The 23,113-nt window shown below is 33.9% G+C and overlaps 1 protein-coding gene across 1 annotated transcript; it reads right to left on the bottom strand.

Moving 5' to 3' along the window:
* Nucleotides 1-11,640: 11,640 nt before the first annotated feature.
* LOC111697149 (uncharacterized) lies at nucleotides 11,641-23,079 on the bottom strand. Its single transcript, XM_023467045.1, has 7 exons — nucleotides 23,002-23,079; nucleotides 20,985-21,139; nucleotides 19,856-20,160; nucleotides 18,563-18,737; nucleotides 17,635-17,746; nucleotides 15,652-15,849; nucleotides 11,641-14,295 (listed from the first exon to the last, which is right to left on the bottom strand). The coding sequence occupies exons 1-7, from the start codon at nucleotides 23,044-23,046 to the stop codon at nucleotides 12,052-12,054; spliced, it is 3,234 nt and encodes a 1,077-aa protein (XP_023322813.1). The 5' UTR covers nucleotides 23,047-23,079; the 3' UTR covers nucleotides 11,641-12,051.
* Between the last annotated feature and the right edge of the window lie 34 nt (nucleotides 23,080-23,113).

Genomic DNA, 23,113 nt, shown 5'->3' with positions numbered 1-23,113 from the left:
ATTGTTAAATGTCCATTTTTTATCAAATATTTATAAAAGCATTGTTTAGTTTTCAATTTTGTATTTTATGTTTGTATATTTCAAATTTGTACGAGACTGAAAATTATGAGTCCCTATTTTCCTTTCCTCGATTGTCCCTTTCATCTTATACCCTTCCTTTCTTACTTATATTTATCTAGCAATTCGCTTCCATGGATATTCTTGTCCCCCGGGAAGATAGTGGTGGGGGAGGGAGTGGGCTGTGATGGAATCTAGAAACAATATGTTTTCATTAGTATCAGTTATATTCATAGTTGCACTGGGATATGCATTGTAATATGTATATCAGACTTACACACAACATATCCATCCAATTAAGTTCCATTGGTTACAAGTTCTCTGGGTTTCTATAGTTCTCCTGGTTACTAGTTTATTGGGTTTCTATAGTTTCCTGGTTCCTGGTTTATTTGGTTTCTATAGTTCTTCTGGTTTCTAGTTCTCCTGGTTCTTAGTTCTTCTTAGATCTTTTGGTTCCTAGCTCCCGTTTTTTCTAGTTTTCCTGATTTCCAGTTCTCCAGGTAATTCTCCGGGTTCTAGTTCTTCTCCCAAAGATATTTTGTAAACTTTAAAACCGTTTTGTTTGGAATAAAAAGAAATTATCTGTTTTCTACTTAGATTAAAAACCTTGAAAAGCTTTCTCTATCAAGGAAGAATCATTAATATATATAAATGATATTGAACTCTAAATACGGATTTTCTTTACTAATTTATCTTCTTTTAATTTGCAAATATCCGGTAGGGTAAATGGAATTCAAAATATAAATTTAAANATTAGATTGGGATATACTCAGCTCCTAGATAGCCCTGTTGTGGGTGGGATGTAAGTATGTTAGCTCTGTATTAGATTGGGATATACTCAGCTCCTAGATAGCCCTGTTGTGGGTGGGATGTAAGTATGCTAGCTCTTTATTAGATTAGGATATGCTCAGCTCCTAGATAGCCCTGTTGTAGATGGGATGTAAATATGTTGGCTCTGTATTAGATTAGGATATACTCAGCTCTTAGCTAGCTCTGTTGTGAACTTGTGGGTGGAATGTAAGTATGTTAGCTCTGTATTAGACTAGAATATACTCAGCTCTTAGCTAGCTCTGTTGTGGGTGGGATGTAAGTATGTTAGCTCTGTGTAAGACAAACCCTATCTAGTTAAATATACTCAGGAATGTAAAGGGCCATATGTATTACACAAATTTGGAGGAAACCCGACCATAGTGCAGGGGTTATCTTTAAATTTAATTAAATGGGTTTAAACATAGTTTAATCGCTTAAAAGTTAACTGAAACAGCACTTCTCAGCTTTATTGTGAAACGCAAGAAACGTGAAACTCTAATTTAAATATTAGGTTTTAATTTTAACAAGCTCTTTTTTGTATCCACAAATATATTCTATATTCGTATTTTCTTATATATTGTACTTACTTCTTTAGACTCATAATTTAAGTAAAGAGTACAATAAAGTGATAACTTTAAAAGTTGTTGGTTCAGTTCTAGTCCAAAGTAGGATTTCCAGCAAAAAAGAAAAATTTTCGCATTTCGTTCGCTCGCGCAAATTTTCGCTTTTTTGCAAAATTTCACTTCAATCTGTTACGTGATAAAAGCGAAATTTTCACAAAATAAGAAATGCGAAAATTTCGCGAATAAATGCATAAATTTTGCGAAAAAACAGTGTGAACATTTCGCCAAAAAAAATAAAGCAAACGAAAATTTCGCAAAAAATTAGGAATTTAAAAAAAATGCAATATTTTTCAGAAAATTCATCAAAAAAGACAAAATACTGCTGCAACACTCATGGTTTTCGCGAAATTTCGCATTTTTTGCTTCATTCATATTCGCAAAAAATTTTGCGTAATACGTATGAAAATTTTCGCATTGTTTCGTGAAACGTTTCGTTCGCTGGAAACACTAGTCTAAAGATGTTCACCCTTGGTATTTTTTCTTTAAAATCTTATTTGTTGCACCAAAACTTACAGACAAGATCTGTACTTTCATTGAAGAAACATATACATTAAATTGTGCCCTCTTCAAATATAACAGGATACAATGATACAATGGGTTAACTGATACACTGAAGACAGGCATACAATGGTTTGGCAAAAATATCAAAGTTAGATAGATTAATAGATAGATAGATAGATAGATAGATAGATAGATTACTCATGCATAAGTGATAGCCCCAGCCTGTATAAAAATATCACAGAAAAAAATGTATAATTCTAATGTCAAAAAAAGGAATATGATAATTACAATGAAGTTTTTTTTGAATTGGTGACATGTATGTTTAGTGTAATTGCAAATGTGTAAATTAAGGCCTTATTATACACCATGATTCAGGAAAAAATTCATTATTTTTAAATATCCAAGCAGAGGCGTATTCAGGGGGGGGGGATATGGTGGCTCAAGTCTCCCCCCTGGACAAATTTCTGAATTATTCCAATGGTGTACTTTTGCTGACGGATAGAAACCGAATTTCTCAAGATGAAATAATAATAGGCCCGCTGGAATCAGTCGTTGAAGGATATATATTTCCCAACAATATTTCTCGATAACAACAGCAGACACACAACAGAATGAACCCCCGTCTCAAAATCGATAACAAATAAATTCTCTTTATTTCCTGAAAAAAATTTCATATATGATAACGTGTACAAATGTTATAACGAATGTTTATAATGAAAAAATCCTTACAATCTAATAGCGGATGATAAAGGGGTTAACAATAGTTGAACAGCACTAAAAGACGTCTTTGAACTTCTGAAATAAAATGACAATTAATTAATAATTGAAGTCACTAATTCTTTATATGAAAATATTCTTTGTTTAACTTTTGAAATGGATTCACAATACGCGAGGTTGTTTATGACTCCGTCAGAGAGAACAAAGAAAAGGGGGGTTAAAATTGTTTGGTTTGGTGTCTCCGAGATGGGACCTAAGTTAAAGACGACTTTACACGGAGACCTATTGTTAATGGTTGACAACTCTACAGTAGAGTATTAAGTTAAACTTTTTGGGTTTTTTTTCAAAAAGCTCAAAGTCTCATGCTTCGTGGATAAAGGAAACAAGAAAAGGCAGACAGAGAAATAAAGTTATTTTACAAGGTATCATATTCTTGCAGTAATGCAATAATAACTCCCTATGGGCCAGACTACCCTGTATCATTACTTAACTATTTCACGCTTGCAACACGTTTTTTGCGCTCGTTTTACGCACGCAATTCAAAATTTAAGACGGAAAGTTTAGTCTAATAAAAGCTGATGATTTAAAAAAGGAAAATTTGAACAAGTTTCAACAGGTTTAAAGCCTACATATAGAGACATTGTTTCGTTCTTAGATCATGTTTATATCATAATCAACAGAACAAATGTTTTAATTCTAACACATGCTTTGTTTGCAAAATAATCGAAGAGAGCGATGACTGTTTTACAAAGAAAAGACAGAAAAGATTAAAAAAAGTAAAAGATATAATCAAACATAAAGGATTACAAAAATCGGCGCAAATTAAAAAGATGCTTAAAAATAACCGTTTTTGTGCTGAACTTTTATCTTTTTTACAACCATTTTTTACAAACATTTCGTAAAACCATTTTTTACAACCATTTTGTACAACAATTTTTCACAACTTTGGACATTTTGTAACTTTGGACATTTTGAAACTTTGGTTATTTTGTAACTTTGGCCATTTTGTAACTTTGGACATTTTTTAACTTTGGAAATTTTGTAACTTTGGACATTTTTTAACTTTGGACATTTTGTAACTTTGGCCATTTTGTAACTTTGAACATTTTGTAACTTTGGACATTTTGTAACTAGATATTCAAGTAGACAACACAGATAGGTAGATATACAAGTAGACAACACAGACAGATAGACTAGATAATTGACATAAATTAAAAATCCTTTTATTCCTTGTATTCTATATACTATACATTCTAGTGCATATATTCTCTTTAAAGATTAAACTTTACATCATTGTATATTGTAAACAAATATATTTATATTTCCTTAATGCACTTTGTCTGGATTTAGATGTCTATAAAATAATATATCTACACTCATACGACGACTGTATAGAATTTACACGGTCTTGTTTTACATTATTGGTTCCCAACTTGTTCTTTCTTTGCAATTTATTATTGAAAAACAATGAAAGCCAGAAAACAAAATTCAGCCTTCAACCCGTTTTAAACATACGGAGTTTCAGGTTGTAATTACTGTTTTATCCTTTGTGGGTAACCCTGTATACTGCAAGTGTATAGTTTACAAACTTTCATGTCAACGATACTATAATTTTTGAGTCTACAAAATGCAACTTATATACCTTGCTGAGATTTTGTTAAACTTATTCTTTACTATTTCTGAGTCAATTATCTATATCTCAATTCTAAACATATATCTTATACTTTTATATAAATCAGTAAATTATTGTATTTTTACTAAACTATTTATCAATCCAATTGTATTTCTGTTTGTTTCTGTTTATTCCTAAGAAAACCGGAAACCATTCAAGGATTTCGATATTTAACCAGTAAATATAAATATACAGGGGCGCCTAGTAGTATAATATACACTATACAAGGGGACCTACTAGGAATAAATATATACAAGGGCTCCTAACAGGAATTTATATATACAGGGGCGCCCAGTAAAAATTTATATATACAGGGCACCTACTAGGAAAATATACATACAGGGCCTAGTAGGAATATTTATATTTACAGGGGTGCCTAGTAGTGATAAATATACAGGGGATCTTAGTAGTAATATATTTAATGGGGTCGCCTAATAGAAAGTAGGAAGCAGGAAGCCTATTGGGAATATATAAAGGGGTGCCTGGTAGGAAGTAGGAAGTAAGAAGCCTAGTGGGAATATATAAAAGGGTCGCCTAACAGGAAGTAGGAAGTAGGAAGCCTATTGGGAATATGTAAAGGGGTCGCCTAGTAGGAAGTAGGAAGTAGGAAGCCTAGTGGTGTGCCTACTAAATATGCCAAACTTTAAAAATGTGGATCTAAAAATTATTGTTAGTGTTTAAGATATAGTTCCTATTTCATCCTTAATGTTTGGAATGTAATCAGATAAGGTTTGAGTCTTTGTCATAAACTCAATATTCTAATCCCTAATTATCTCTGTTACCTGATTGTGAAAGTGTAACAGATTATTTAAAAATATCATCCTTCTGATATTTAGATATGTTTAATAGAATCTACTGTAGAGATTTAGAATATACACAAACAAAGTTTTGTAATTATGCTATTTGAACCTTTTATGTTATTAGGAAAAAGAAGAAATACAAATAAATCAATGAAAAAATGTGAATATGTAAAAATAACTAAACGAAAAAAAAGAATTGTAAATTGGTTTGATTCGAGTAGTGTAGATTGTCTTTTTAGTACACTGTACACTGTACTGTACAGTGTCTGTACAGTGTACAGGGTACAGTACAGTGTACAGGGTACAGTACAGTGTACAGGGTACAGTACAGTGTACAGGGTACAGTACAGTGTACAGGGTACAGTACGGTGTAAAGCGTGTACAGTGTACACAATATACAGTACACAGTGTACAAGTGTAGAGTTTACATACTTTGATATATATTTTCTTTAATAAAGCTGTCTCTGGATCGAGGCATATAAACCGTTTAGTATTCAAAGCTTACACTCTACACTCTACACTCTACACTCTACCTGAGCCTACACTCTACACAAATTCTACATTTCGTGTGTTTAACTTAATAAAGTTAAAAACATTTGACAATTCCTAATATTTTACATGTTTACCAAGTTTTCTTTAACTTAATAATGATATAATTTAATTTTTTGTTTTTCTGAAATAATAATAAAATTTACTTTACTTTTATTCCTACTTTCTGAAAACTGTTACACAATGTGAAATCTTATAAAACTTGTTTATTTCATCTCAAATTAGCAAACTTTAACACTTAGAGAGAAATAAAATTTTGGAAAAACTTCTTCATATTAAATTATATATTTAAAAGTCTTAGTAATATTGAATTTGTTAGAAAACAATAGTAGTATTTTTTTTAATAAAGAACAGTTCGGTGTCTCTTGTATTTTTGCAACAAAAAAAACTCCCTGGCTTGACGTTTATATTTGCATTATTTTTTTCTTTTATAAAAATCAATGAAGAGTGATTTGTAATATTTGCAAAATCAAAAAAATTTCCTTGTTTGAAAGTTTTCTGCTCGATAAATATGTTTTTACATTCTTGATTTTTGAATGCTCCGTAATAAGATTAAGGAGTTACGATGTCTCAAAGTTATCCCTGCAGCCTGCAGGTAACCATGCCTCATATGAACTTTTTCAGATTAACATTGTTTTTTAGTCTTTCTTAAAGAAAAAAAATTATGCTTTAGTTGATAATGATTAACTTAAAATATGTCATGTCATGTCATATTTTCAGATAAGAATAAAATGTGTTTTTAATGAATCTTATTTGCTTAAGGTTGTGTACGCAGTACAATACAATGGAAACTATCCTAAATTAGAACTTTTGTTCAATAATTTGACGTAGCATTTAACGTAAGAGGGCATCATAATTCAGGTCTTTTGAGAGTTTTGTCTTTATATTTCAGGTTTATTTTATGTATCATTATCTTATTGTTATAATTTTTATATCAAACATCTAAAACTTTTAAAAGTCATTGCACATTCATGATTTTTGAACCGTAGTGTCGACAATAATCTGTTAGGTTGGCAGGTTGGTCAATTGGTTACTTGGTTCGGTTGGTTTGTTGGTTCGGTTGGTTAGTTGGTTCGGTTGGTTTGGTTGGTTTGTTGGTTCGGTTGGTTTGTTGGTTCGGTTTGTTTGTTGGTTCGGTTGGTTTGTTGGTTCGGTTGGTTTGTTGGTTCGGTTGGTTTGTTGGTTCGGTTGGTTTGTTGGTTCGGTTGGTTTGCTGGTTCGGTTGGTTTGTTGGTTCGGTTGGTTTGTTGATCAGTAGGTTCGTTTGTCAGGCTCCTTAACTCGGACACAAATAATCATGTTAACTGAAATATTTCAAACCTGCAATAAAATGCCGGTAAAGTAAAAATAAAAATATTATTGAAAGCTGTTAATAATGAATCTTACTAGTTTTTCGCTTCGTGGTGATAGGGAGTGATTAAGGATTGGAGGGTTTGATGGAATAGTTCAAATTATTTGAAAATACTTCTGAAAATATAAATCCGGTTGTTTAAGTGGAATTTACTATGGCTTGCAAAGTTATTTGTGGATTTGATCTTTCACTTAGTAAAACGTTTTCCTGTTTGCTATTTTCCTTTTGTCGGAGAGTAAAGATAATTTGAACGGAGACTTGCTTTGGTTTGGAACTTCTCCGAGAGGGGTTTTGGTAAAGACGACTTACAGGAGGGGGGGGGGGGGGGGGGGGGTAGAAGTTGCATATATGGTCAACGAGGATGCATAAAAAATTTCACACTACTGGACGTTTCTTCAACATTAGTAATTTTTATAATTTATCTTGAGATCGGAATTTTTTTGTGGAGTATCGTTAATCCTGAACACCTGATCTTGATATCCAATATGAGCTTTTTTACATTTTAGGATCAATACTTGCTCCTTTAATTCAAGTTATTCCTGCGAGGTATTACCACCCTTTTATAAAGTAGAGGAATTAAAATAATCCGTTGATTGCATAATATGGATAACACTTTATACTGAGATTCAAACAATGCAAATCCTGGAATTATGATTTTATGGCCTTGTTACAGATGAAAGGAGCTATGTTTGTCCTATCTTTGATATTTTTACTTTATAACAGTAAAACAAAACAAAATGTCAAGGAATCTGTGATTTTGAAGTTTTGTAAAAAAAAGTTGAAAGAAGTTTCTGATTAAGGTTTCTAGAGTATTTATTCGGAAATTCTTTGTTATCCTTTGATCCCGCTTTGTTCTTCAGAATGACAAATAGATTAATCAGTTTCAAGTGTTTCTCGTTATTCTTAGTTGTAATCAGAGATTGTTGTTTGTCACTTTTTCCAGCCTAAAATTCGATATTTATGCGAAGGGCACATGACATTTTAAATAATATTTACATAAAAGATATTTCGTGCTATTATTCCGTAGAAAAATGTGAGGATGTTTCTGTCTTCTTTTTATCTTTTTTTATAACCCAACTATACCAACACTCTACACTCTACACTCTACACTCTACTCCAATAGATAAAGACCTCCCCTCATTTTAGGAAATTGAGCAATTTTAAGTAATCATGGTGAAACTGAATTTAGCCCTGGATTGAAACCTCTCACGCCCTCACCAACCCATATTTCTTGAATATAGATAATTCACGCCAGTTTATTTAATTAGAATTTGATAAAATAATTAGATAGGATCAGTCATATTAAAATGGAAAGATTTTTGGAACAGTTGTGGAAATTTATTTAGAACAAAAATTGATATAGACATGTTGTTTCAAAATATTATCTTTTATTAATTTTTGCACATTTTTCAAATCTATGTAACATTTCTGATTATTAGAGTTATGAAGCACAAAAATTAAAGAAGTCAATACAGTTTAAAATTTGAAATTTAAAAATGTCCAAGTTTTATTAATTGAACCATTATGAGTGCTGTAATGCCTAAAATATCGTTTTTTTGGGACACTCGAACTTTCAGACATTTTCTTACCCCTGAGGTTTGAGTTAGGAAGTTGCAAAGATTTTAAAAATATAAAAATGATTATTTTAATATTACAAGTTTTGTGCTCTGGGGGTAAAATAAAATGTTCACTATTTTTGATATTCAAGTCTGTCCCGTTTTATTCAGAATGGTGCCCTTTACAGGATTTTAATACTTGAAGGTTTTGGTCACAAATCCCTTAAGTTTTGCAACCTGATAGTGTGTGTATGTCAAACTAATATTATTTGTTCTAACAGGATTCAAAGTTTTAAATATCTAAAGTCTACGAAAAATTGGGTTGCAAAGAGTCTGTGACAAAAACTCAATCTGATTTCTCATTGATCAAAACGTAGGATTTAACTAATAAGAATTCGTTTTATCAGAAGAGAATGGATTTAAAGTTTAAAATTGTCTGGTTTTACCTTGAAATTGTTTTTTTGAAATAGTACATGTCTTACTCACAGAAAGTAAAACTTCAGAGACAACTGTACGAAACTTATACTGTTTCCTTACATTCATGATTCCCTGCAACTGTGTCTTTCTTTATCAAATTATTAAACAAATAATTATAAGAAACCATTCAAAACAAAAGAATTCTTGAAATCATCATATTAAAAGCACTTCAAGTTGTTTTACAGTCTTATTCGTTGTGGGTTACCCTGTACAGTCTCATTCGTTGTGGGTTACCCTGTACAGTCTCATTCGTTGTGGGTAACCTTGTACAGTCTCATTCGTTGTGGGTTACCCTGTACAGTCTCATTCGTTGTGGGTTACCCTGTACAGACTCATTCGTTGTGGGTTACCCTGTACAGACTCATTCGTTGTGGGTAACCTTGTACAGTCTCATTCGTTGTGAGTTACCCTGTACAGTCTCATTCGTTGTGGGTAACCCTGTACAGTCTCATTCGTTGTAGGTCACCCTGTACAGTCTCATTCGTTGTGGGTTAGCCTGTACAGTCTCATTCGTTGTGGGTAACCCTGTACGTTCGATCAAATTGAAATCTCATGTAAAAATGCTTTGACACGTTTTCTCCTCTTTTCTCTGTTTTGTAAGAACTTTATCCGATATACTTCTGAAAATGCGCCTATGGCTGCAGAATTGATATTATTGAGCTTTCTTAAAAATTTCTAATTATATGCTTATAAAAGAATGCCGCGTATTAAAATAACGATTTCTATAATCCCTTCCACGTTTTCATTGCTACTTCCTATCTGCAGATTAATATTTCCTTTATCTGAATGTTTTAAAGTTTTCTTGAATATTGCTACTGGGTCTGGTTTTACTCAACTTTCTCTACCTCGCTATTGAAATCCCCCTTTTTAATTAGGATTATGGTTCAAACTTAATTTTCGTCTGAACCAGTTTTATTATTTTAGCCCCTGAATTAATCCTGAATAATTTGGAAAGTTTCACGTTCAAGATTAAAAGAGATTAATTCAGTGTAAAGGCGAAGTGGGTCGGAACGAAGTGTAAATATGGAAGAATGTTACAGAGAAGATTAAAAATGTTTTCAAAGAAAATATTTTTTGAATTATGAAAAATTTAAACAAAAGATCTTTACCAAGAATATTTAAGATCTGATGAAAAGTAGAACTTAGGAAAACAGGAGAGAAAAGGAGAAAAACGGAGAAAAATTAGAAAACAGGAGAGAACAGGAGGAACAAAACAAATTAGACGAAAACAGGAGAAAACGTTAGAAAACACGAGATGACAAGGAAAAGACGGGGAAATGTAGAAAACTGAAGAGAACACGAGAAAACAGGAGAATGATGGAGAAAATAAGTAAAAAGAAAAGAGAAAACAGGAGAAAACAGAAGAAAATAGGATAAAACAGGAGAAGACAGGAGATCACAGGAGAAAACAGGAGAAATCACGGGGAAACCTGGAGAAAAAAGGAGAAAGCAGGCGAAAAAAGATTATTGTAGAGAGAAAAGGGAGGAAACGGAAGAAAAAAGAGACGTAACACGAGAAAAGGGGAGAAAAAATGAGCACTCAGGAGAAAACTGGAAACCACTATCTTTATCTTTCTATCTGTCTATCTATACATCTATCTTATACCATATTTTAAACAAAATTGTAGGGAATATAATTTTATTATAAAACTCCAAATATTCAACATGGAAAAGGTGAAACATGTATTTTGAAGTCTAAATTTTAAGACAAGTATCAGTTGAAGTTGCAACTTTATACGAAACCGGTTTTATTGTGTTTGTTTTCAATAAAAACGACTGTATTATAGGTTCAGGTTAGGAAACAAGTAAAAATATAATATTTTTCTTTAATAATTGCACAATGTACAGTAATATTAGATCTTAAAGTATAGATCGTATTACATTAGATAAGTTTAAATTTAAAGTATTTTTGGCAAGAAACTGTGAAAAATACATAAATATTGAAATAAATAGAAATATTAAAAATTGGATGATACATAAAATAAAAGAATCGAATCGCCTTGTTGTTTTTTCATTTTGAAATAATCCTAATAATTATCTATAATTTATGCTATCACTAAATGTAACTTAATCATAGGACACACGATTTCTCGTTATAAAAATATTTAAGTTTAGTGATGCAGAATTCAGACAATTGTTGTTAGAAAATCAAATTTATGATGTTTGATTTGAATATAATCCTGAAGCAAAAAAAGCACAAAAAGATCTTAGCTTTGGGCTTTGCACGTACATGTTAATATTATTAGGTATAGAAATTATCCTTTACAAACATACTAAAAACTTTCCTACAAATGTGAAAACAAGATCTTTCAGTTTCTTTTACAATTTGAATAAAAGAGTGAAAATATTATTTTCAAATATTTGGCGTAACATTTGTTCCTGCAACAATGCGTAGATTTACAAATGATCTGGAATAATGCGTATATTAGCACGAATTCACAGGTTTGTCATTGTCATTTTTTGCTTAGATATCATACAGATAATAGTTCATACATTGGCAAAAACAAGAAACAAGGATATTGTCTTCTAAAAGGGTAGGGTTATTTCTAATGGGGGGGGGGGGTAGTCCTTTTGCTCAGTGTTTAAAATAGGAAGAGAGGGGAAGGGGGGGTTATCGTGTATAAAGACATTAAATATTTCACAAGGCGTGAGGATTAACAATTATTCAAGATTTCACAACATTGTAGAAATTCACATGGAACACGCAGTACTTGTCGAACAGTGTTAAACTGAGACCTGGAGAACAGTGTTAAACTAGGGCCGGGAGAACAGTATTAAACTAAGACCTGGAGAACAGTGTTAAACTAGGACCTGGAGAACAGTGGTTAACTAGGACCATGAGAACAGTTTGAAACTAGTACCAGGATACCAGTGGTTAACTAGGGCCAGGAGAACGTGTCGGAGAACGTGTCTGTAGGACCTGGAAAAAAGTGTGTTCTTACATATCTGAACTGTTCTTTGTATCCCTGTATACCCAGGATGGAACACAATCTGATGTACAACCAATCATATGATCCTCACTAACTACATGATCAAAGCATGTTGTTAGAACAACATGAGCCTGACATGCTGCAACCCTTTTACCCAGGATCTCAGTCTCTCTCTGAAAGGCTTCAAGGAAGGTTGGGTCGGTTTGATCTAATCCTGACTCCTGAGTATGTAGATCATAGCTCCAGCGTTTTTGATCAACATTTATCCGTTCCTTAGCAGAAGATAATTCAACCTTGAGCTGTTCCTGCTGTTTTTGTAATCTCTTTATCTCCTGAAACCTCCAGAGGGAGTCAAGACGGGAAACAAAGGTTTTGTCATACTCCAGGATTGGTAGAGGAGAAGCCGTTCTTTTAGGGCTCAGGGTTTCATAGGTATGGTTTAAAGTTCCTTGATATGAATGCAAACTCTCTCTTTCACTCTCTAGTCCTATGCTTTCGTACCCAGAACTCCGACAATTAGCACGAGAGAGTTTCTGAGTGAACTCTATATTCTGAAGATTGGCACCCTTTCCCCGTACTCGAGGGGTTACGTCTATACCTGAGTCGTATCCGCTCAGTTCACTTCCAGGTTCGGAGTTAGGTTTAGTTCCTGCTCCAGGTAGTTTGACTAGATTCACTCCTTGATTTTTAGTCTTCTTCATTCCCTTAAATAGTCCTCGAGATTTTTTCTTTTCAGAAGAGGGCTCGGAGGAAAGGGTGCCTTTCACGTTTTTTGACTCCTTACATGGGTTCACTTTGGGTTTCTTTAAACTTCCGTCACTACATTTTATTATGATTAATGGACTTTTGGACTTTTTGTTGGAAGTTTCTGGGGGGTTGATGTTACACGGAGTTTTAAGTTTATGTTTACTTGTCTTAGATCTCACTTTGTCTTCATTAGATTTATTTGGTTGGCTGGGACTCCGGGATATTTTTCTTGTACTCCCGAATAATCTACTAAACTTGGGAACTTTAACTTTTTCCTCTGGTTTGACAAGGTCCTTCACAGGCTTAACCGGGGTTTCCGCAGTAAATCCCTTTTCTTCAGACTTTTTACAAACATCAGACACTGTGTTCACAGGTAATTGATTAACCTCCACGCTTCTTTGGTTCTCTGGGGTTCGAGATATCGGAGTTTCCTCCATATCCGATCCCGAGCTGGACCTACCATTCCCTGGAGACCTTTCCGCTAAGGAGCCAATCCATGGAAAACCTGGCTTTTCAATGGTCACAGAATTTAAATCCATTCTTCGATTCTCGGTCCGTTCAAACCTTGATCCAGGTCCTGGGGGAGATGGGTTGGCTTCTCCGGGGTTGGGTTTACACAATGCAGGGTTGGAATTAGGGGGAGAATGGTTTGCAACTCCGGGTTGTGGTTTAGGCACAGGATCCGCTTGTTGGTTCAAGTCCGGGTTACTTGATCCGTCCGGGTGGCGGAGTGAGGATAATCGATCCGTAATATCACATAAATCCTGGTTCACTGGATTATAGGCCTGCTCCAGATCCCGGAGTTTTGCATACTTAGCTAACTCAGAGTCTATTCCTTCCAGTATTGGAGAATCGCACCTTTCTTGTAGATCTCTAGACTCAATATTAAGTTCCATTATACTCTCCTCCCCCTCTCCCCCAGGTAAGGAGGACAGGGTCAGGGTATTCTTTACCCCGGAGAAACTACAGAGATCAAGGATATTGAGAGATAGTGTTGAGTTCTTATTAATATCTACATAGGGGCTACAGCTTAGCCAGGCAGGTTCAGAGCAAAGACTGTGTAAATCATCAGATACGGAGGAGTGGGATGAATTGTCTGTTAGAAGAGCTGAGAGCGAGGTACTCGTCCGTCTCCTTTCTAGGCTTTGTTCTCTCCACTTATCGTTCTCTAACCTAGATTGGCATTTGGCACTTATTGAGGATACACTCTGGTAAAGTTGGTGGAGTTTAGCGAGCTGATCAAACTTTTTATTAAAAAATTCTTCATGATTTGATCCACCGACATCCTCACATACCCCCTGCAGTTCAAGGATATCCATCCCACCATACATCGCATTCATTCGGGGAACCTCCTGCTCCATCTCCTCGTCCCTCATCTCATCCTCGCTCTGCTCGTTCAGGTTCTCCAAAGCTCCGGGATAGAAGACGGATCCCTTGGGATGGTTTAGCTCGGAGAGGTTTGCAATGATCTCCTCCTCTGAAACCTGGCAGGATCTATCTACTACCTGGAGACAATATATCCGTCTACCAAAAGCAAATATAAAAGAAGTTAAATGAAAGACTTCATATTTTCTGAAGTTAATATCTAGAAAAGTTAAAGACAAAATGGATAATAAAAATCATTACGAGGATATATAGGAGAGAGGAAACTTTTTATTTTTTAATAAAACAGAGAAAAATGGTGGAAAATGAGAAAATATTGGGATAAAGCACGAGATTTTAAATTAATCCTGGATTCAATATAAACCCTAGTTCGTAAAAGATGAAAACCCATTCTATAAACTTGATCCCCAGCTTCTTCTTAAATCCTTATAATCTTAAAACTTCATCTTTATTTCCACATCAGCTACAGAACCTCTTTTTACTGTACAGTGAGACTCATAAAACTGTGGAAAAAAAGACGACTATAAATTTTGACTTTAGACAATCCAAAGCACGTGAGGTACAGCAATTGTAAAGTATTCACATTTCATCTAATAATCTGATTTTTAAGTGACTGGTAAAACTATTTGTTTTATAACAATATAAACATAAGATTGCTTGAATATTCCTATTCCACAGTTTTATGGGTTTAGATTCTCCCCGTCTCAACACTTTCCCGCGTTTTTTTCAATTTCCCCCCCGGTTTTCTTGCAAATCCTTATAATTACGGGGTTGAAAAATATTCTATGACGGGAAGGTGAAGTATGTTTCATTTCCGCCGGTGTCGCTAATACAGGAAAAAATAGATTTGCAGGCAGCAATTATTCTACAAAGACCGCCATCATGTTTTCAGGAAATTTTTTCAAAAGTGAAAACATCAAGAAAACATGCAATCTTATTCTTCAATATTTTAACTTCAATTTCCCCTCCTTCTACCCCTCCTCTCTTTAATCCCTTTGTAGTTTCCAACGTATTAAAGGGACTGTAAGCATATTTTCAAGTGGTATGTCCCATTTACAACGATACCAACTAAAGCTTAGTCTGAGGAAAAGTAAAGAAGATATTTTGGAATTTGATAAATTTCAAATGAAAAGATGGCTCGTGATATTAAAGAGTACTGTTGTTAATCGGGTATGCTACTTTTTATATGGGGGATCACTTGCTCGGGGGGGGGGGTGAATGACTTCCTGCCCCCCCCCTTGTGTAAAATAAAACTAGAAACATTTTTGAAATAATACTCTTCATTTGGGAGATAACTTGAAATTATATGACAGTCCCTGTAAGGGGGTAGGATGGGGAGATGACTTCCTGCCCCCCCCCCTGTTTAAAAACTAATAAAAAATCCCTGGGCCGGATATTTCTTGTATTGTAAAGCCGTATTGCCTATAATGGAGGCTAGTGCTTGGATTTAATATTGGTTTAGAGGACGGATATATTTCCTCTATAGATCCCTCACTTCCTTCAGATACTTCATACACCTCAATATCATCTATAGCAGGGTCGGGTTCAGGATACTCAGGGTACTCGAGGTCTGGTTCGGGGTACTCTGGGTCGGGTTCAGGATCGTGTATTGTCAGGTACTGAAGAGAATCACGGGATTCAGAGTTTTGGCACTGTACTCGGTATTCCTCACTCGCCTACAACAATTTAACCATTCATTTATATAAAATTCATTATGATTTTCAATACGGAAAATATTTCTCAAACCAACGAAATTTACAAAAAAAAACCCGGTTTTTTCCGCCAAAAGTATCGGCTCATTTTGTCATTCAGTCCAAAAATTGGCGCATTATATTATTTAGAATATTTTGACGAATTTATTTTGTAATTGACCTAATTACAATTATATTTTATATTCATGTTTAATAAATTATTTTGTTTATCGATCAAAATATCTATTCACGCATTTATCCAAATCTATAAAGTTTGCTATTCATCTTCAAGGAATTAATTCTTTACAACAAACTCTGATTTTATAATCAATGCATGTTTTTTAACCTAATGTCTTATACCTTAAAATTATAATTCTGGTAGATCAAATAATCCAAGTTTGAAATATCAAAGGTTTACTCCATCAGGTTGCAAAGATATAGGGATTAGAAAATTTGAGTTTGTGGCTAATACTCAATTCCTTTCATGGTATTGTAGTTTTAATTTGAATCTATTCATTAATTTATCTTGAATTAAATATCTTCTCTGAACTGTTCCCCCTCTCTATTCTCTACTCAGATGACCCAATGTTATTCATCTTGAAAACTTTGCCAATTCATCCCATTTTCTAATCAAATTACCAGGGGTAGATAGATAGATAGATAGATGGATAGATGGATAGATGGATAGATGGATAGATGGTTGGTATATCGGTAAATAGATAAACCAATGTTTATTCAGGGTTTGGATAGATGGTTAGAAAGCTAGAAGGTTTGAGGAGGGGAGACTTGATATTTGAGAAGTTTCAGAAAAATAGATAATATACTAATATAAAGTTCTAAAGATGATTTAGACAGATCTAACATAGGGTAAAGATGGATCACATGTTGATGGTTTTAAAGTATTTTTTTAGAAAGATCGATGGTCTAATGTTTACTTTTTATTCAAAACATATTTCATCCTTAATAAAAATTGATTCCAAAATGGATTCCTTGTTGAATTATAAGATGGATTCCAAAATGGATTCCTAGTTGAATTTCAAGATGGATTCCAAAGTGGATTTCTTGATAAAAAAATTTAACTTAAATTTTCTAATCCCTATATCTTTGCAACCTGATGGTTAAACCATTTGATGTCTTAAATTTAGACTGTTTATAAATTCCTTGAAAAAGGAATTGAGTCTTTGCCACAAACTAAAATTTTCTCATCCCTATATCTTTTTAACCTGATGGTGTAGACTTTTGATATTTCAAACTTAGATAATTTGATCTATCGGAATTCCTAGTTTGAAGTATCTAAGGTCTACGAAAAAAGGGTTCCCTTGATGATTCTCAAGAGACTCCAATTCAAGAGATTCCAAATGCTTTAAAAACTAAATATTAAGTTTGAATTATATAATTTCAAAGATTGAATAAAGTGAAACAAATTAAAAAATTAATTCTGGAAGATGTTGTTTTGATTTCTAATTTATCAAACTAAAGATTAAATTCTGAGACGTCTCAATTTAATCTTATTTCCCGGAGTTGGTTTCCAATTCCATCTTGGTTTAGAATAAGAGTTCTAAAGGATGGGTTCAAAGTGCTGGCTCTGCGGTGAACTTTCCCTTCCAGGGTTAACAGGAAAATAAGATATAGAATAACGGATGGGTGGTTGGATTAATGGATGGATAGAGAGATGAATAATAGATTATGGAGCTATAAATACGTCGAAAAAAAACAACAAAGAAAATAGAAAAAAATAGTTTTAATGAATGAGACCTGTTTTTTCTTTACCTGTGATAATGTTTCCACGAGTTGCTCACAGTGCGAATATAGTTCATCTAGGGTTCGGATACTCTCCTGCTCATCCCTTGTCTCAGAGCTAGGGTCTGGCATCAGGGACTCCCTGAGATTAGAAACCTTAATTATCCATCCCTACTCATCACTTCTACACTTCTACAGCTGGAAAACTTTTACAAACTTTATAGTATATTTTACACCCAGAACATTTATTCCAAGAAACTGTGATCCTTCCTCCTTCTCCCCCCCTCATTACATTACCCTTGAAAATGATTCTTAGTCCCTCCCCCCCCCCATTATATGTTTACGTTAATTATGTTTTAAGAAAGAATAATTTTAACTTTTTTCATATTAATTATTTTTCAGAAGCGTTCATTCAATGGAATTTTAAAGGAGATAATCAAAATCAAATATTTCTTGAAAATAATTGTTTGAAGGAAGAAGGATATATTTACATAAAAATGTGCCGAAGGACCAGGTAAAGCGAGGGGGGGTTGCAATTAATTATATTATTCTATTTACATATTCTTTTATATCAAAATATATATTAATATATAATGGTATCTATCTAATCTTATTTAATCCTAAATAAATCCCAACATTGTTATCATGGTTTCTTTTATCTTTCAATTGTATATTTAGGAATTGTTTATTATTAGATATTCAGTTTTTAAATTTGTTAGTTATATCTGTTTTTCTGTCTGCTTGGATATTAACTTATGAACCCATACACGGATTAGTTGGGGAGCTCAGTTGAGCCATGGGATGGTGCTTAGCTTGGTTTAAAAGTTCTTTGTTGAGAAAACTCAGTTACAAGGCAAAGGTTGGTTCCTACGCTACAATATAATCATGTCTATTCTATTCTAAAATTATGTTAAATATAGGTAAATAAAGATAATAATTTTACTGATAATGATGATACCTTCTTAATGGTACTTTTCTCTGAGCTCTGTATGGATCTTGTGCTACAACTCCTCTTCTAGGAGCATTTGCTCCCATGGGAACACCTCCGGAGTTTGCTAGAGGAGCAACGACACTGTTTGCTTTCGGAGCAGGTTTGTTTACTCGAGCATATATTGTTTTGTCTCCAGGGCCATCTTAATATTCAATATATTTGTAACTTGTTAAAAATCTTTTGAAAGTATGTTTTTCGATAAATTTGTCGATTTCATTAAGATCATCATGAAACAGGAATAATTAGTTTTTGTTTGCAGAGATTTAATAAATAATTCAAGATTAAACTTTAAGCTTATTTAATTTTCAATAAAGTCATCATAGTTCTTACACTTTAAGAATTTAAAGACTGGTATTCTTAACCCTATTCCTGCTGGGGGGGGGGGGCAATTTTATCCCCCTGTAGTTTTTTTTTTCAAAACTCAAAAAGTCTTGGTCTGAGGCTGTTGAAATTTCCTAACTTTTCCTAAATACCCATAGCCGGCCTCCCTTTCAGGTTTAAAACCTGTATTTTTACTAATTGCCTATTTGTAACAAACTAAATCTTTGTTTTGACCCACTTTCAGGTGTCAATTTTTGATAATTTTCTTGGTTTTTGGAAAGCCTATGATATAAGGAAACGGTGCAGTCCTGTTTTGAAAATTATTTGCATACAACCCGTCAAAAGAAATTTTCACATTTTTAGTTTTTCTGAATTACACATCAGGGTATTTAAAATTTTGCTAAATTGTTTGCATACTTGAAATGCCATGGTCAAGGGCTCTTCAAATATATATATTTTATCATTCTTTGGATATTTTTTATGGAAGCATGTTTAATACAGTCATAATCAGAAAGACCCGGAATTAATTGACAGTTAATCTGGCAATTTTAAATGCTCAAAAAAGGCAGACCACATTTTGGAAATGGAAGGTCTAGGTATTTGTGATTATAGTTTCATCAATCATATTTGTAAAATCAGATTGTAAAATAGTCTTATTAATTGTAAAATCAGATTGTAAAATAGTCTGATTAATTGTAAATTAATTCCATAGAGCAAAAGACCTTTCCAATGATGTATCATTTGTTATTTTTTTTGGACATTAAAAATGAGATTTAGAGGGGGGCAACTTGACCCCCCTCCCAACGTATCCTGATTTTTAAGTACCTCAGCAGGAATAGGGTTAAAAGAAATAAATTTTGTATTAATACCTTAGATGTTAAAACAGAAACAAAACCGGAGGTGTTAAATAGACGCAAAGTCACAAACGAAATATTTTACCTGGGGCCGAAAGATCAGTGCTGGTTCCCATATCACTCTTTCTACTCCCCCTACTCCCCTCGCTTTCAACTTTACTCCCTCTACTCTCCACACTCTCAACCTCATGTCTTGTCTCCTCACTGCTCTCAGGAATGCGTCGGTCAAGCGCGTGCACGTTCTTATGGAGGAGGTAGGGCAGGTTGGGCTCCTGGGGGAGAATAAAGGGATTGTTCTGGTTTCTATATGGAAGGTTTGGATTCACATTTCCTTCTCCGGGGTTCGGAGAAAGGTTTTGATTCCCCGTCAGTGTTTCCGGTTCCGGGTACCTAGAGAAAAAAAGTTAAAATATCAAAAGAATATAACTCGACATGCTTTCTACAATCTTTAAGGTAAAATGTAGATAAATGAAAACTTTAAGACAGGTGTAGGGCAATATGTAAATGTCTCTCATAATTAATTTGTCCCTACCTTACTTTTTCTTAACCTAATTAACCTTACCAAAATAATATGTTATTACACAGAATTCCTTTTTGCAATGAATACACTATAGAATTCTTATTTTTGATATTTTATCTGGTCATTATTCCGTAAATAGTCTAGCAAGTAAAGGATATAAGATATCCGGCTTAAGGAGAGAACAAAATGTTGCAACGAAAAAAAGGATTTTATGCTGAATAGCAGCAAAATTATGCAAAAATTACCAGGTTGAATTGTGCATTCACTTCGTGTCATGTTGTGTCACTTAATGCAGTTTAATGCATGGAATGTTCAGGCATCATTAGGTGCAGAGTGTTCTGAACCATACCACCCAAATAGACTTTTTACCACTCAATTGTGGTTTTGATTGGGGTTAACCATGGGTATACTATGGTTTTAACTGGGCTACACATGAGATAAACCAAAACCAAGACACTGAAACTTTAAATTTTGGATAACGAAACCTGTCAGTGACACTGTAAAATACAAAAAGAAACTTCAACGAACCAAGTTTGAATACAGCTTAATTTTAACATGAAAAGAGAAAAGTGAATGAAATATCGAAGCCCAAGAGATTAATGATAAATTATGGTTTTATTACTTTAAAAATAACCATTTCAAAACCCAGTTTTTGTTTATAAATCATCCTCAAGTTCCCATCTCTAGTTCCTACCTTGACCTGAGGTTCCCATCTTCTCTGTCTCCGGAGTCTCCAGGAGAAACCTTGGACTGAGAACCTGCTCCAGGGTTGGATTGAGAGCTTGCTCCAGGGTTGGATTTAGACTTGGATGTATCCGTCCTAGTTCCGGTTTCTCGAGCAGTCTCATCCTAGACACAAATCATTGCAAGGATAAAAGTGACCCCTCATAATAAAGAAATTTCAACGATTTATTGAGAAACAAAATTGATAAAATGTAACTAAAACCTGAAAATACAGAAAGATGGGATAGGATATGAATCTGTGGAATAATGCGAGATGGGGCGGGGGGGTGTTGACCTAAGCCGTGGAAGGAGGATTATTGAAGGTTGAAATTGAAATAACAAAGAATGAAGATAAGATATGTGCGACAAATTTGAAAAAATGAGAATAGGGTGGATGCGTGGGAGAGGTGTAGGGGGGGGGGGGAGTAGGTGGTGGGATTGAATCTGTGTTAGAGATATATATAAGTCAGTACTAAGATCATGAAGGAAGAAAGATGACGAGTAAAGATGAGTAATGAGATGTGATTTAATGAGAGGTTGGTTGAAGAATATGGAGAACCAGGGCACGAATATATACAAAAACAAGAGAGGAACGGGGAGGGGAAGGGTAGGGGGGAGTAAACACAGGATAGGAGTTCAATTAGAGCAAATATCATTTATTTTGCCTACTTAAAGTTCACAACTGGAAAAAAGATTAGAATATTTGATAAACTGACATTTATTCCATAAAATTTTGTACCCAACAGTTTTTGTATTTATCCTGAATTTTCTTTGGTATTGAATCTGTCACAAATTAAGCGCCCCCGTACCCTGGAATTAGACGGACAATTTTTGAACTAGATCTTTAAGGGACTGTGAACATAATTTCAAGTGGTCCTTTATTTATGGAGTTGCATGTTCTTTATCTGCGTAAGAATGAGAAAGCTTTTGTGAATTTTTGTTGAATTAACATATTTCCTTCTTACGTATCAATCTGAGCTCAGCTGCTATAAAGCCACAAGTCACAATTAAAAAATAAACGACTTATTCATTAAAATCTCAAGGATATTAAATTCATTCTTGATCATATAAAGGGTCATTTTTTGATCGGACATGCCAATTCTTTTTAAAATTGAAATTACGTCTACAGTCCTATAAAGGTCGTTGATGAAGCTGAAAAAGTATCTATCGTATATATATATATATATATATACATCAATTTTAGCCATTTTTGAAAGGAAGCCGAAATATGGGGTTGGAATCAGGGTTGTGTTATTCAAATTAACAGAATTAAATACACTTTTTTCAAGAAAATAAGTTTGGAAGAAAATTTTTTTTTAGTCATGATTGTTGGTTACTATTATCCCCTGGTTTAATTTTGATTGATGAACATTGAACAACCGCCTCACATCTTAATATCAAATATAGGCGGGGGAAGTCAGGTTGGAGGGGGGGGAGTAGGTACCCCCCACCCCTTCTCAATAATGTTTCTTTTGTGTCCTAGTGTCATGATCTAAGCGTACGGCATTGCGGTAGGTACATTGCTTGGCAAAGAATGTAAAACGATATGAAACTGCTAGATCGTGCAAAGGTTCAGGATACATACAACTAATTCGGGATCATTACATACAAAGAAAATAATTAGCAGAGCCGCCATCTTTATTCAGCCGCCATCTTTTTTAGGCTGCCATATTTATTGGTTTCAGCTGAAATTACCATGAATGTCTCTTGTCTTTTATATTGATAATAACGCTTGAGAGTGGTCATGGGTTAATTCCATGGCTACGAGAACTTCGTACATTCAAGGGGAATGTTCACCAAATTTCAAGCGATTATGAAATTGAGGAACATACCGTCGTATGTATACCTTGTACCCGTAATTTAAAAATTATCATAATTTTTGATTATACAAAGATTTTAATATTACCGCTATAAATCCAAAATTAACTCATTAAGCAAAGGGTCAGATAAAAATTCCTCGACAGACTCTTTAGTCCACCAAAATGTACCTGGTTCTCAATATCTGAGGTAGAACTAGTTGAGGATTCCGCCATTTTGAATTGTGTAAGTATTCTGTACAGAGACCCCTATACAGTACACAGTACACAACACATGTTCAAA

The sequence above is a fragment of the Eurytemora carolleeae genome, unplaced genomic scaffold (genome assembly GCF_000591075.1).
Source record: "Eurytemora carolleeae unplaced genomic scaffold, Eaff_2.0 scaffold128, whole genome shotgun sequence".
In the NCBI taxonomy this organism is placed as follows: Eukaryota; Metazoa; Arthropoda; class Copepoda; order Calanoida; family Temoridae; genus Eurytemora; species Eurytemora carolleeae.
The sequence above is the reverse complement of the archived record's forward strand: the minus strand, read 5'-3'. Positions and strand labels throughout refer to the sequence as shown.